The sequence below is a fragment of the Microcaecilia unicolor genome, chromosome 7 (assembly GCF_901765095.1).
Source record: "Microcaecilia unicolor chromosome 7, aMicUni1.1, whole genome shotgun sequence".
Taxonomy (NCBI): Eukaryota; Metazoa; Chordata; class Amphibia; order Gymnophiona; family Siphonopidae; genus Microcaecilia; species Microcaecilia unicolor.
Window position 1 is genome coordinate 65,630,032 of NC_044037.1, and position 16,391 is coordinate 65,646,422.

General features: G+C 43.3%; 1 protein-coding gene across 11 annotated transcripts in view; it reads left to right on the plus strand.

Moving 5' to 3' along the window:
• ZNF185 (zinc finger protein 185 with LIM domain) overlaps positions 1–16,391 on the plus strand; it is a 209,575-nt gene that overhangs the window by 89,819 nt on the left and 103,365 nt on the right. For 7 of the 11 annotated variants that reach the window (XM_030209148.1, XM_030209154.1, XM_030209156.1 and 4 more), the window contains 5 exons: positions 640–720; positions 4,763–4,843; positions 6,406–6,486; positions 13,334–13,414; positions 15,128–15,208. In XM_030209148.1, the coding sequence (XP_030065008.1) occupies positions 640–720; positions 4,763–4,843; positions 6,406–6,486; positions 13,334–13,414; positions 15,128–15,208 (405 nt within the window). The remainder of the gene's footprint in view (positions 1–639; positions 721–4,762; positions 4,844–6,405; positions 6,487–13,333; positions 13,415–15,127; positions 15,209–16,391) is intronic. The other 4 variants (XM_030209151.1, XM_030209150.1, XM_030209152.1 and 1 more) reach the window with 4 other exon arrangements.

The window sequence follows — 16,391 nt, forward strand, 5'->3', positions numbered from 1 at the left end:
AATAATGGTGGCGTGTGCTAAATAGCAGGTGTAGATGAATGAGAGTAGTTGGGGGGAGAGTAATTTTCATACCACCTGCTTTGTGAAAGGCAACCATAGTACTTATCCAGGGGGTCCAGAATGACATCAATTTTTCATACATGACGCCTTTACATATTGATTAATTAAAGTCCTGTGCCTTTCTAGCATGACACTATTATATCTGTTCTAAATTATGTACTACTACTACTACTTAGCATTTCTATAGCGCTGCCAGGGTTACGCAGCGCTGTACAAGTTTAAACATGGGGAAGGACGGTCCCTGCTCAAGAGAGCTTAACCTTTCTGAACCTCTGTTGTCAACCATGGGCTTCCCAAAGAGCAAAAAGAGTGTGATCATTCCCCCCCCCCCCTCTTTTACAAAGCCGCTCTAGCAGCTGCCATGTGATAATTCATTTTGAATGGGCTGTGTTGGCATTACCGCACTGGTAGCCAACAGCATGGCTTTGTAAAAGTGGAGGGTTATTATGTAAAATGCTTCTATTTCCTATTTCTATATAATCTGATGAATAAACCCTAATTTATAATTGACTTAATATAAATATTTAATGAGTTTCACTGTTGAAGACCACTTTGAATTCATATTTGGTTCTATTGCAGCCGTGAAGAAATCCCACAGTTCCCTGATAAACCAACTGCAGGGGAAACAAGGACCAGGACCAGCTTTACCAGTAAAGAAAGGTAATCTGCCTTCTTTTCCCTCTGCTATTATTCCATTAATGATAGGGGAATTACTGGGTGCTAAGGATCCATTGTAAAAGGTTCATTTCAGTGGAATGCAGACCAGGTTTCCCAGTTGCTTTATCACATTCACTTTCTACCAAAAGGTTACCTCAGATGATTATCCTAGATATCCAGTAGGAAAAAATATCTATATACAGGTAAATATATGCATAACAGGGTAATTCACATGATCTCAAAGTATGAAGCCAATGTAATAAAGCAGCTCTGGGTAAGCTAGTATACTCAGGGCTCCTTTAACTAAGCTGTGGTAAAAATGGCCCTGCTCTAGCAGCAGGGGCCCTTTTCAGTGCAACTGGTAACAAGGCCCAAAAATAGCATGTCCATGTGGTAAAATTTCACTTATTGTGTGGCCATTCGGGGGGAGCACTTAACAACACCCACAAAGGTGATGTTAAGGGCTTCCGCGCTAAGCTAGCCACTGTAATTCTATAACAGTGGTCTTATATTTAGGCATGAGAGGGTGCCTATAAAGGAAAATAGGAGCCTACTTTCTTTTATAGAATACAATTTAAAAAAACCTGTTTCTCCAAAAATGAAATGGGACCTAGGAAGGCTATCATCTAAGCGATTTCTCATCTCTCCCTTGCCCTCCCCTCCATGTCCAGCGATTCTACCCTGCCCTCCCATCCCATCCCATCCCATCCATGTCTAGCGAGTCTCCTCCCCTCCCATCACATCCCATCCTATCCATGTGCAGCGATTCTCCCCTCCCCTCCATGTCCAGTGACTCGCCCCAGCCCCCACCTGACCCCCTTTTAAGCACCTGAGTTCCAGTTCAACCCCAGCCCTCACCTCCCTGTCCTCTTCTCCCACAACAGCCCTCCTTTCCTTCCTGCCGCCCTTCCTTTAAAACTTTTATTTTACCTGAACTCACAGCGGCATCAATGAAAGCAGCAGGCTCGGCTCGCCTCCAGCCTTTCCTTCTCTCTCAGTGTCCCACCCTCCTCTGACATAATTTTCTCTTTCCGTGAGGGCAGGACACAGAGGGAAGGGAAGGCTGGAAGCGAGCCGATTATGTAGTACCTCATTTGCATACGGTTACAAAACCAGCCAGCCAGCCATCCAGGGATGCAGATTGGCGAATTATTATATAGGAGACTAGTATAACTGGTATATACTCCAGCCATAGAGATGCTAACTGCTTGTATCAAAATGGCAGAGATATGCGCATAACTTACAGTATTCTATATGACAAGCACATGCTATATAAAATAAGCATGTATTTATAAAAGAAATAACTTAGGTGCATTTTGGGCATTTAGAGGCATAAGTGAAATTATTCTAATCATTTAGGGCCTGTTTTACCAAGCTGTGGCAAATGGGGACCAGCACTGGCATCAGCGTGTGTGTTTTACATGCGAGCCAAGGCCCCATTTTACAGCAGCTGGTAAAAGGGAAGTCTCGCCTTCCTGCAGGAAATGACAATGTGGCAAGTAAAGTACTTGCCGTGCAGCCATTTCAGTGGAGGAGCCCTTACCGCCACCCATTGAGGTGGCGGTAAGGGCTCCCGTGGTAACCTGGTGACTGGGCAGCGCACAGCACTGCCCAATTACCGACAGATACACTCCAGTGCTGCAAAAATAAATAAATTGTTGTAGTGCTTCCCTTCATTCCTTTTCCTCCTTTCCTGAAGTTACTATAGAGGAAACTACACTTCTCCTTTCTTCCTCAAAATGTACCACTTGTTCCTCTGATCCCATTCCCACCCACCTTCTTAATGCCATCTCACCTGCTCTTATTCCTTTTATCTGTCACATTCTCAACCTCTCACTTTCCACTGCAACTGTCCCTACTGCCTTTAAACATGCTGTGGTCACACCTCTCCTTAAGAAGCCTTCACTTGACCCTACTTGTCTCTCTAATTACCGACCCATCTCCCTCCTCCCTTTTCTCTCCAAATTACTTGAGCGTGCTGTTCACCACCGCTGCCTTGATTTTTTCTCCTCACATGCTATTCTTGACCCACTACAATTTGGTTTTCGCCCTCTCCACTCAACCGAAACTGCGCTTACTAAAGTCTTCAATGACCTATTACTGGCTAAATTCCTGAGGTCTCTATTCCATCCTCATTCTTCTTGATCTTTCCGCTGCTTTTGACACTGTCGATCACAGCATACTCCTCGATATCCTGTCCTCACTTGGATTCCAGAGCTCTGTCCTTTCCTGGTTCTCTTCCTACCTCTCCCTCCGCACCTTCAGTGTTCACTCTGGTGGATCCTCTTCTACTTCTATCCCTCTGCCTGTTGGCGTACCTCAGGGTTCTGTTCTTGGTCCCCTCCTCTTTTCTATCTACACTTCTTCCCTTGGTTCATTAATCTCATCCCATGGCTTTTCCTACCATCTCTATGCTGATGACTCCCAAATCTACCTTTCTACCCCTGATATCTCACCTTGCATCCAAACCAAAGTTTTTGTCTGACATTGCTGTCTGGATGTCTCAATGCCACCTGAAATTAAACATGACCAAAACCGAGCTTCTCATTTTTCCCCCCAAACCCACCTCCCCGCTCCCCCCGTTTTCTATTTCTGTTGATGGCTCTCTCATTCTCCCTGTCTCCTCAGCTCGAAACCTTGGGGTCATCTTTGACTCTTCTCTCTCCTTCTCTGCTCATATCCAGCAGATCGCCAAGACCTGTCGTTTCTTTCTTTACAACATCCGTAAAATCCGCCCCTTTCTTTCCGAGCACTCTACCAAAACCCTCATCCACACCCTTGTCACCTCTCGTTTAGACTACTGCAATCTGCTTCTTGCTGGCCTCCCACTTAGTCACCTCTCCCCTCTCCAATCGGTTCAAAACTCTGCTGCCCATCTCGTCTTCCGCCAGGGTCGCTTTACTCATACTACCCCTCTCCTCAAGTCGCTTCACTGGTTCCCTATCCGTTTTTGCATCCTGTTCAAACTTCTTCTACTAACCTATAAATGTACTCACTGTGCTGCTCCCCAGTATCTCTCCACACTTGTCCTTCCCTACACCCCTTCCCGTGCACTCCGCTCCATGGATAAATCCCTCTTATCTGTTCCCTTCTCCACTACTGCCAACTCCAGACTTCGCGCCTTCTATCTCGCTGCACCCTACGCCTAGAATAAACCTCCTGAGCCCCTACGTCTTGCCCCATCCTTGGCCACCTTTAAATCTAGACTGAAAGCCCACCTCTTTAACATTGCTTTTGACTCGTAACCACTTGTAACCACTCGCCTCCACCTACCCTCCTCTCCTCCTTCCTGTACACATTAATTGATTTGATTTGCTAACTTTATTTTTTGTCTATTAGATTGTAAGCTCTTTGAGCAGGGACTGTCTTTCTTCTATGTTTGTGCAGCGCTGCGTACGCCTTGTAGCGCTATAGAAATGCTAAATAGTAGTAGTAGTAGTAGCTAGGGGTGGAAAGTACCGCTGGGAGGGGTAGCAGGTCCTACGCACCCATGGAAAATCCACCGAAGAAAAGCTCTTTAGTAAAGGAACCCTTAATCATATAATCAGCATGTAAATGTTAGCACCCAATTTATAGAATTACCCCAGAAATACCATTGTGAACCTATTTCCACCTATAATGACCAGAGGATTTCCTGGGGGGTGGAATGTTTTCATGTACTAAATAGCAGGTGTAGACATGTGCAAATAGTTGAGGGAGGAGTACTTTTCATACCACCTGCTTTGTGAATGGCAACCACTTTATCCAAGGGGTCCAGAATGACAGAAAACTTTCATACATAATGCCTTTACATATTGTTTAATTATCAAGTCCTGCGGCCTTTCTGGCATGGCACTATTATATCTGTTCTAAATTATGTGACCTTTCTGAGCCTCTGGTGTCATCCATCAGCTTCCTGGAGAGCAGAAACAGTGGGACCATTTAATTTGTAGAACAATTCTATTTCCTATTTATATGTAATCTGATGAATAAATCCTAAATTATAAAGATTTAATGAGTTTCACTGTTGGCAATCATTTTGATTTAATATTTGGTTTTATTGCAGCTATAATGAAATCCCACAGATCCATGATAAATCAACTACAGGGGAAACTAGGACCAGGACCAGTTTTACCAGTAAAGAAAGGTAATCTGCCTTTCTTTTCCACTGTTATTATTACTATTATTACTATTAATGATAGAGGAACTATTGGGTGCCGAGGATCCATTTTAAATTGTTCACGTCAGTAGAATGCAGCCCGGCTTTCCCAGTTCCTTTTTAAAAATGTATTAATTTATTGCAAATAATTAACTCATAAGCTAATTAATTTGTGCAAGATCTCCAAAATGTATGCAAATTTCAGTGCCAAAATCCCGATGCCATATACAGAATTTGGGGTACGTTTATAGAATACTGTCAATTACAAGCACAACTGACGGTATTTAAGCGTGAGCATTTACACCAGCCTTTGACATTGTGTAAATACTTGTGCTTAGTTTGGCACTCAAATCCTGACTTACGATAGTATTTGCTGTTACTGAATATTAGCTTAACACTCAGATTATTTTCTGAGTAACTTTTGGTGCCCTTTCTTGAATCTACCCCTTAATGCCAGAGATAAGTGCGTAGTACGGTATTCTATCTGGCCATCTGTCAAACACATGCCATGAAAAATAAGCACGTATTTACAAAAACAAAACAGCTAAGGTGGATTTTTGGCATTTACATGCATATGTGAAATTATTCTAATCATTTATATATGCAATCCGCATGTATAGAATTACCCCAGAAATGCCATTGTGCACATATTTTCATCTGAAGTGAAGAGATTCCTGAGGGTGGAATTAAAATGGGATATCAAAAATATGTGCATAAATTTGTGCAAAATGTTGTGTGTATTAAATATGAGTAGCTGGGGGGGAGGATAATTTCCATACCACCTGCTTTCTGAAAGGCAACCACACTACTTTATCCAGGGGGTTCAGAATGGCACAAAACCTTTCATACATGATGCATTTACATTTGATTAATTATCAAGCCTTCTGCGTTTCTGGCACATCATTATTTTATCTGTCCTGAATTATGTGACCTTTCTATGCCTCTGTTGTCATCAATGGCCTTCCTGGAGAGCAGAAAAAGTGTGGACATTTATGGGTCCTTTCACTAAGCTGCATTAAGCTTACTGCAGCTTAAAAGGGCATGCTATGGGGCACACTCACGCATCCCGCGGTAAGTTTCAAATGTGCATATACTTCCCTCATTCTAAAAAATTGTTTTGTTTTTTTTTGGCCAGGGGGCATGTCTGGGGGGCAGAGAGTGGGAATTTCCGCACTAATCAGTTAGTGCATCTACATCACATCCTGAGTAGTACAGGATTATCATGTGAGCCCTTACAGTGCTAATTTTTGTTAATGGCCTTACGCTAATGGCAACATTAGCACATGGCCATTGATTAGGAAAATGGAAAATCGACTATTTTCTAGTGACAGAAAAAGTGGCCTTAGTGAACAAGAAAGACTCTCGTAAAGGCGCATTAAGGCCATTTTTTGCCGTGGCTTTGTAAATGCACCCCTTAATATGTAAAACACTTCTGTTTCCTATTTGTCTGTAATCTGATGAATAAACTGTAAATCATAATTGACAATATAAAGATTTAATGATTTTCACTGTTGGAGACCCCTTTGAATTCATATTTGGTTCTATTGCAGTCATGAAGAAATCCCACAGTTCCCTGATAAATCAAGTATAGGGGAAACTAGGACCAGGACCAGTTTTACCAGTAAAGAAAGGTAATCTGTTTTCTTTTTCCACTGTTATTATTCTATTAGGGGCCCTTTTACAAAGGCATGTAGATTCCCATGTATGTCCAACGTACGACAAATTGGCACTACCACCTGGCTACCGTGTCTACCGGGCGGTAATTCCATTTTTGGTGCTTGCCCAAAACATGCAGGGAGAAAATATTTTCTATTTACTACCGCAGGTTGCTTACCTGGTGGTAATCAGCAGTTGGTGTGAGCCGGATGCTTACCGCCTGGTTAGCACGTGAGACCTTACTGCTAAGTCAATGGGTGGTGTTAAGGTCTCAGGCTGAAAATGGATGCATGCTGGTTTTTATTTTGCCGCACATCCATTTTCTGGCACATTTTAAAAAATCCCTTTTTTCCAGGTGTGCTCAGGAAATTGACCTGCGCGCGTCCAAAACACGTGCCTACACCAGCACAGGCCGCTTTTGGACACGCCTTAGTAAAAGGGCCACTTAATGAAACAGAGGACGTATTGGGTTCCGAGAATCTACTTTCAAATGTTCACATCAGAAGAATGCAACCCGGCTTTCCAAGTTGCTTTACCACATTGACTTTCTAACATGAAATCATCTTTGATGATCATTCCTAGAAATCAAACAGGAAAGAGATTTTGGACGAATCATTTCAAATGATCTCAACAGAATGAAGTCAATGTAATAAAGTAGCTTGGAAAGCTAACAATATATTCAGTTGCATAAGTAGAAATATTATTAGCCAGAAAACGAAATACTTTTTGGGTCAATATTCAATGGCATCAGTGCTCATATATTTTTTTAATGAATGCCAGCTGCAACATTTAAAAATATAAGCATTTTCAGAGGTGTAATTATCTACATGGGCTACCATAAGTCATGTTATTTACCACTAACTCATGCTATTTTACTACAGGTCCCATTTTATACAATGAGGCCTAGTTACAGAAAACTGTAGTTAACAGTAAAATAACAGGTCTCAACAGTAACCCATGTAGATAATTATGCCATTCGGCATCCTTATCCAGATAGATGGTGTTTTGTTTTTTGTTACATTTGTACCCTGCGCTTTCCCACTCATGGCAGGCTCAATGCAGCTTACATGGGGCAATGGAGGGTTAAGTGACTTGCCCAGAGTCACAAGGAGCTGCCTGTGCCTGAAGTGGGAATCGAACTCAGTTCCTCAGTTCCCCAGGACCAAAGTCCACCACCCTAACCACTAGGCCACTCCTAGGGGTGATAGCGAGTCCTATGCACCCATGGAAAAACCACAGAATAAAAGCCCTGCACAGACTATCTCTCCCCAAACTTTCTCTACTCCAGCCACATCCATTTTGCAAAGCAGATGAAGGAAAACAATGTGGGTGCATTTGCCTGCACAGAGGTGTGAGCAATTTTTAGCATGTTTTTCAGATAAGAAACCATTTGCTTACACCTGGGAAAAGCTTTGAAAATTGCCCTCCCCTTGACTTAATGGAATAAAGAATATATAAGCACACCATGGACATTGCCTTGAAATGCTGGAAAAAAGTTGATATACAGTGGTGGAAATAAGTATTTGATCCCTTGCTGATTTTGTAAGTTTGCCCACTGACAAAGACATGAGCAGCCCATAATTGAAGGGTAGGTTATTGGTAACAGTGAGAGATAGCACATCACAAATTAAATCCGGAAAATCACATTGTGGAAAGTATATGAATTTATTTGCATTCTGCAGAGGGAAATAAGTATTTGATCCCCCACCAACCAGTAAGAGATCTGGCCCCTACAGACCAGGTAGATGCTCCAAATCAACTCGTTACCTGCATGACAGACAGCTGTCGGCAATGGTCACCTGTATGAAAGACACCTGTCCACAGACTCAGTGAATCAGTCAGACTCTAACCTCTACAAAATGGCCAAGAGCAAGGAGCTGTCTAAGGATGTCAGGGACAAGATCATACACCTGCACAAGGCTGGAATGGGCTACAAAACCATCAGTAAGACGCTGGGCGAGAAGGAGACAACTGTTGGTGCCATAGTAAGAAAATGGAAGAAGTACAAAATGACTGTCAATCGACAAAGATCTGGGGCTCCACGCAAAATCTCACCTCGTGGGGTATCCTTGATCATGAGGAAGGTTAGAAATCAGCCTACAACTACAAGGGGGGAACTTGTCAATGATCTCAAGGCAGCTGGGACCACTGTCACCACGAAAACCATTGGTAACACATTACGACATAACGGATTGCAATCCTGCAGTGCCCGCAAGGTCCCCCTGCTCCGGAAGGCACATGTGACGGCCCGTCTGAAGTTTGCCAGTGAACACCTGGATGATGCCGAGAGTGATTGGGAGAAGGTGCTGTGGTCAGATGAGACAAAAATTGAGCTCTTTGGCATGAACTCAACTCGCCGTGTTTGGAGGAAGAGAAATGCTGCCTATGACCCAAAGAACACCGTCCCCACTGTCAAGCATGGAGGTGGAAATGTTATGTTTTGGGGGTGTTTCTCTGCTAAGGGCACAGGACTACTTCACCGCATCAATGGGAGAATGGATGGGGCCATGTACCATACAATTCTGAGTGACAACCTCCTTCCCTCCGCCAGGGCCTTAAAAATGGGTCGTGGCTGGGTCTTCCAGCACGACAATGACCCAAAACATACAGCCAAGGCAACAAAGGAGTGGCTCAGGAAGAAGCACATTAGGGTCATGGAGTGGCCTAGCCAGTCACCAGACCTTAATCCCATTGAAAACTTATGGAGGGAGCTGAAGCTGCGAGTTGCCAAGCGACAGCCCAGAACTCTTAATGATTTAGAGATGATCTGCAAAGAGGAGTGGACCAAAATTCCTCCTGACATGTGTGCAAACCTCATCATCAACTACAGAAGACGTCTGACCGCTGTGCTTGCCAACAAGGGTTTTGCCACCAAGTATTAGGTCTTGTTTGCCAGAGGGATTAAATACTTATTTCCCTCTGCAGAATGCAAATAAATTCATATACTTTCCACAATGTGATTTTCCGGATTTAATTTGTGATGTGCTATCTCTCACTGTTACCAATAACCTACCCTTCAATTATGGGCTGCTCATGTCTTTGTCAGTGGGCAAACTTACAAAATCAGCAAGGGATCAAATACTTATTTCCACCACTGTACATGAATCTTTCTTGAGTTTGAAAAATATGAAAAGTATTGCACAATTGTAATAACAAATAGAAAATACAAAATAATTATAGCTGACAAAAATTATAGTGTATGTGTTTCTCTTTCTCATAATATCAATAAGATAAAACAAATGCTGTGGATTGGTAGCTAATATAGGGTGTTCATATTAACTTCATACCCTATTGTAAACAGGTCAACAAGGAGGGGAGACCAAGTAGTCACCTATGTCATCATAAAATACCAACACAAAATCTGCCAAAACAGTGGCTACCACACAGCCGCATACAATTACACCAGCTCAGAGCAGTATAAACGTTTGCAGCTGAGGACTGCTTGGAAGTGCACATATTATAACCAAGTACAGTGCAATCCACTTAAGTGCAAGGGGCTGGGACAAAAGAAATACATGCAGTTAACCGGAGCATGCACTTAACAGTTGTGACCCAAAGAAGCTTGACAACTGATAAACATAAGTACAGTACAGTTCCATAGACTATCCACCTTATAATTGAAAGAGAAAAACGCCTAGATTTCGACCCAAATCGGGAGATAGACGTTTATCTCACAAAAACGAATAAATCGGTATAATGGAAAGCCGATTTTGGACGTTTTCAACTGCACTCCATCGCGGAAGCGTACAAAGTTGACGGGGGCGTGTCGGAGGTGTGGCGAAGGTGGAACTGGGGCGTGGTTATCGGCCGGGCAGAGATGGGCGCCTTTCGCCGATAATGGAAAAAAAGTATACGTTTGTAGCTAGAATTTAGGGCACTTTTCCTGGACTCTGTTTTTTCATGAATAAGGCCCCAAAAAGTGCCCTAAATGACCAGATTACTACCAGAGGGAATCGGGGATGACCTCCCCTGACTCCCCCAGTGGTCACTAACCCCCTCCCACCACAAAACATGATGTTTCACAACTTTTTATTTTCACCCTCAAATGTCATACCCACCTCCCTGGCAGCAGTATGCAGGTCCCTGGAGCAGTTGTTAGGGGGTGCAGTGGACTTCAGGCAGGTGGACCCAGGCCCATCCCCCCCTACCTGTTACAATTGTGCTGCTTAATGCTTAGTCGTCCAACCCCCCCCAAACCCACTGTACCCACATGTAGATGCCCCCCTTCACCCCTTAGGGCTATAGTAATGGTGTAGACTTGTGGGCAGTGGGTTTTGAGGGGGATTTGGGGGGCTCAACACACAAGGGAAGGGTGCTATGCACCTGGGAGCTCTTTTACCTTTTTTTTTGTAAAAGTGCCCCCTAGGGTGCCCGGTTGGTGTCCTGGCATGTGAGGGGGACCAGTGCACTACGAATCCTGGCCCCTCCCAGAACAAATGCCTTGGATTTATTCAATTTTGAGCTGGGTGCTTTCATTTTCCATTATCACTGAAAAACAAAAACGCCCAGCTCACAAATTGTCGAATAAAACATGGACGTCTATTTTTTTTCGAAAATACGGTTCGGTCCGCCCCTTCACGGACCCGTTCTCGGAGATAAACGCCCATGGAGATAGATGTTTTCGTTCAATTATGCCCCTCCACATCTGCCAGACGGTAAAAACTGTCATAGCACTGACATCCAGTGGCCTCTAGATAGGCCCGCACGGTGTTGAGACTCTCCAGCAAAAGTCACAGGAGGTTGTTGAATTTCATCAGCATGTGCCTCGCTGCTCATTTTATCATCTGTTTCATCATCAGCCGTTGCCTGCGTGTAGGCACATATCTCGACATCAGTGCTGTCGTCAGCTGTTTGTAGATAGTAATCAACAGCTACATAGTGATGAAACTCCTCTTCAGTAACACCGGCTGGGATGTCAATAGCTTGTTCACCTGACGCATTTACAACAGCTGCATCTGTTTCGTCCCTCTCCACATTCTTAACAAAGCTTGCCTGCTTGTAGCAGTTCACAATGGTTGCCTGTGTAACATGATTCCAGGCTTTTTTCTGCATATGTAGGGAATCCAACAGTGATAGATTAAGAGCCAGTTCAACAGCACGTTTATCCTTGCCACTCTGGTCATCCATAACACTCATCAAACGATGTAGCACAAGAGCCTGATAATGTTGTTTGAAATTGGCTATTATGCCCTGATCCATAGGTTGGATCAGAGAGGTAGTGTTTGGTGGCAGGAAGACCACCTTGACATTAGACAGCCTGACATCATCACTGTGTGCAGCACAATTATCACAAAGCAACAAAATTTGACACTTTTGTACCCGCATTCTAGTGTCTAACTTCTTTAGCCACTGCTTCCAAATTTCCCCAGTAATCCATGAATTTGCGTTAGCCTCATATGACACAGGAAGTTGCTTAACATTCTTGAAGCAACGGGGCTGTTTGCTCTTTCCAGTGACAAGTGGTTCCAACTTCTCACTTCCATCCATATTGCAGCAAAGGAGGATCGTCAGTCGGTCCTTCGACATTTTACTTCCTGTAGTTTCTACTTGTTTGAATGCAAGTGTTCCATCAGGAATCGCTCACCAGTAGAGACCGTTTTTGTCGGCATTGAAAATATCACGGGGTGCAAACTCGTTCAAGATGGTAGGAAGGACTGAAAAAAAAAACAAGTTTCAGCACCAAAGTCATCAGCGTCTTGTTTTTCACCATGCTGTTTCTTGAATTTTATGTTGTTCCTCTCCTTCCATCTTTCCAACCATCTAACAGTGGCTTTGAATTCAGTTAGTCCAAGACTTTCAGCTAGCTGATTAGCTTTCTACATAAGCAGTGGACCACTGTCAGGAAACTGTCTGCTCCTGACTTGAGTAAACCACCGAAGAAGAGCATCTTCTACATCCTCAGCTTTTCCCGCCCGTTTACGTTTCCTGTGTGGATTTGTATTGTTTTGCCAGTCTTCCAGAAGCTGATCTTTCTGCTTCAAGATACGTGAAATTTGACTGGGATTGACACCATATTCTTTAGAAATAGATGCTTGACTTTGTTTGTTTTCTAATTTTTTAAGAACTTCTATTCCTTCAGCCAGTGTTAAAGTCTTACAATTGCACGATGCCAATGACAACTCCAGTGTACACTCTAACAACTTTCTTTTGCTTATTCTGCCTGTGGCAGTTAACCAATGAGATTTCAAATTTATCGCCCCTTTGTCACGTGCCAATAGGCTTCCATATTCCGTGCATGCGCTTATGCGGAGTCATTCATACAGAGGAGCGATCTTAAACCATGCATATAAGCGAATCTTGCACTTATCAGTGGTGCGCTAAACCAAATTTTGTCCTCATAGAAATTGATGGCGCCAAAAACAGGACTGAAGTACGGCATGCAGTTAAACAGAGCATGCACTTATCCGACGTGCACTTAAATGGAGTGCACTGTACTTTGCCACTATGTCCCTTTCAGACCAAGTAGACACCGATATGTCTTCATAGAATACCAGCACAAAAGAGTGTGACCATTTAGGGGCCTTGTTACTAAAACTTAGCATGCACTAACAGACATTAGTGTGCTCTAAATGCTGAGTGTCCTATTTTATATCTGTGGGCTATATTTCATATAATGTCCATTAGTACAAGCTAAGCTTTAGTAAAGTCCCGCTTAATTTTGCCATAGCTTTGTGAAAGGACTCCTTAATATGTCAAATGCTTATATTTCCTATTTGTGTGTAATCTAATGAATAAACTCTAAATTATAATTGACTTAATCTAAACATTTAATGAGTTTCACTGTTGGAGACCCCTTTGAATTAATATTTGGTTCTTTTGCAGCCATGATGAAATCCCACAGTTCCTTGATAAATCAACTACAAGGGAAAATAGAACCAGGACAAGTTTTACCAGTAAAGAAAGGTAATCTGCCTTCTTTTTCCACTGCTATTATTATTAATAATAGAGGCATTATTTTAAAATGTTCACTTCAGTGGAAGTCAACCCAGCTTTTTTATGACATTGACTTTCTACCATGAATTCATCTCAGATGATTAGTCCTAGGCAGTGCATTTTTTGTAGTGAAAAAGGTGCCGGTACTCAAAGGTGCCAGGCGTGGGGTGATCACTGAGGAACCCACCCACCCCACAATAGCCAGCCCCCCTGCAACCAGTTATAGAATCTATGACAAGACAGAATTGGTGTGTAGAGCCTGAGCTCTTTCATTAAAACTTGGGAACCATGGGTCAATTTTAGCAGACAGTAGAAAAGGTGCCGGTACTCAGTTCCCCCAAGTACCCCCTCAAAAAAAGCCCTGGTCCTAGATATCAAACAGGAAAGAGATCCTGGACTAATCATTTCACATGATCTCATAGAATGAAGTCAATAGAAGAAAGTAGCTTGGAAAGCTAACAGTATTCTCAGTTACATAAGTAGAAATGCTATTAGCAGGAAAAGGAAATACTATTCGGGTCAATATTCAGAAGCAGCAGTGCTCCTATTTTTTAAATAAATGTCAGCTGCAACATTGAAAAATATAAGCATACTCAGGGGTACAATTATCATCAATGTGGGCTACTGTTAAAACAGTGGCATTTCTAGGTCAACTGCCACCCGTGGTGGATTGCCGCTGCACACCCCGAGCACATCATCTACCCAGGGCATCACCTCCACACACAGACCTCCCCAGTACATCATTTCCACCCCCCTGGTGCATCACTCTTACCTCCTGAAGGTGCAGGGAGCAGTCGCACGGCTGTCACCTCCTCCAGTTCCCTACCCCAGAACAGGAATTAATGTCAGAGGGAGCAGGGAACTGGCGGAGCCGACAGCCACGCAGCTGCTCCCTGCACCCTCTTGCAGCGTACAGCGTGCACCCGGGGCAGACTACCCCCACCATCCCGCCCTTGGTACGCCTCTGTGTTAAGCTGTGTTATTTTACTGTTAACCCCAGTTAATAGTAACTAGGTCTCATTGCCTAAAATGGGACCTGTGCTAAAATAGCACAAGTTAGTGGAAAAAGAGCACATCTTACGGTAGCCCAAGTTCATCACTATACTCCTAAGGTACATTATTTTATCACTAACTCAGGCTATTTTACCACAGGTCCCATTTTAATTGGTGCAATCTAGTTACTAAAAACTGGGGTTAACAGTAAAAGAAAGGGTCTAAACAGTAGCCCATGTTGACAACTATGCCCTTCCACGTCCATATCCAGATAGGCAGTGGTTGGGGGAGAAGGGGTAGCAAGTCCTATGCACCCATGGAAAATCCACTGAACAAAAGCCCTGCACAGACTATCTCTCCCTGGAATTTTCACCCCTATAGCCACTTCCCTTTTCCAAAGCAGATGTTACTAAAGCTTAGCATGCACTAACAGACATTAGTGTGACCTAAATGCTGAGTGTCCTATTTTATAACTGTGGGCTGTGTTTCACATAGAGCACACTAATGTCCATTAGTACACGCTAAGCTTTAGTAAAGTGCCTCTTAATTTTGCCATAACTTCGTGAAAGGACCCCTTAATATGTCAAATGCTTGATGAATAAACCCTAATTTATAATTGACTTAATATAAAGATTTAATAAGCTTCACTGTTGGAGATCCCCTTTGAATTAATATTTGGTTCTTTTGCAGCCATGATGAAATCCCACAGATCCATGATAAATCAACTACAAGGGAAACAAGGACCAGGACCAGCTTTACCAGTAAAGAAAGGTAATCTGCCTTCCTCTTTCACTGCTATTATTCTATTAATAATAGAGGAATTATTGGGTGCTGAGGATCCATTTTAAAATGTTCACTTCAGTGGAATTCAACCCAGCTTTCCCAGCTTTTTTATCACATTGACTTTCTACCATGAAGTCATCTCAGATGATTAGTTTTAGATATCAAACAGGAAAGAGATCTTGGATTAATCATTTCTCATGATCTCACAGAGTGAAGTCAATAGAAGAAAGTAGCTTGGTGTTAAGACAATGGTATTCCTAGGTTTGTTGCCACCCAGGGTGGATTGCACTGCACAACCCCCACCCCCCCCCCCCCCCCCCCGGCACATCACCTCCACCCCACGGCGCATCACCTCCATCCACCCCCCCTGATGCATCACCTCCACCCCCCCGGTGCATCGCTCTTATCTCCTAGGGGTGCAGGGAGCAGTCGCGGAACAGGAAGTAATCAGAGGGAGCAGGGAACTGGCAAAGCCAACAGCCAAGCAGATGCTCCCTGCACCCCCTTGCAGTGTGCACCTGAAGCGGACTGCCCCAACCACCCCACCCTTGGTATGCCACTGTGTTACGATGTGTTACTTTACTGTTAATCCCAGTTAATAGTAACACAATTTTACCACTAATTCAGGCTATTTTACCACAGGTCCCATTTTATGCGATGAGATCTAATTACTAAAAACTGGGGTTAACAGTAAAAGAACAGGTCTAAATAGTAGCCCATGTTGATAACTACGCCCTTCCATAGCCATATCAAGATAGGCAGTGGTTTCTGGAGGAGGGGTAGCAGGTCCTATGCACCCATGGAAAATCCACCAAACAAAAGCCCTGCACAGACTATCTCTCCCTGGATTTTTCACCCCTCTATAGCCACTTCCCTTTTACATAGCAGATGATGGAAAATAGTGTGGGTGCACTTACCTGAAGAGGGGTGTGGGCAATTTTTAGCAAGTCTTTCACACCAGAAACCATCTATTTAAACCTGGGAGAAGCTTTGAAAATTGCCTTCCCCTTGGCTTAATAGAATTAAGTATAAAAGCAGACCATGGACATTGCCTTGAAAGATTGGAAGAAAGTTGATCTATGTGAATCTTTCTTGAGTCTGAAAAATATATAAATTGTTGCACAATTTTAATGACAAACCAAAAATGCAAAATAGTCGTACCTGACAAAAA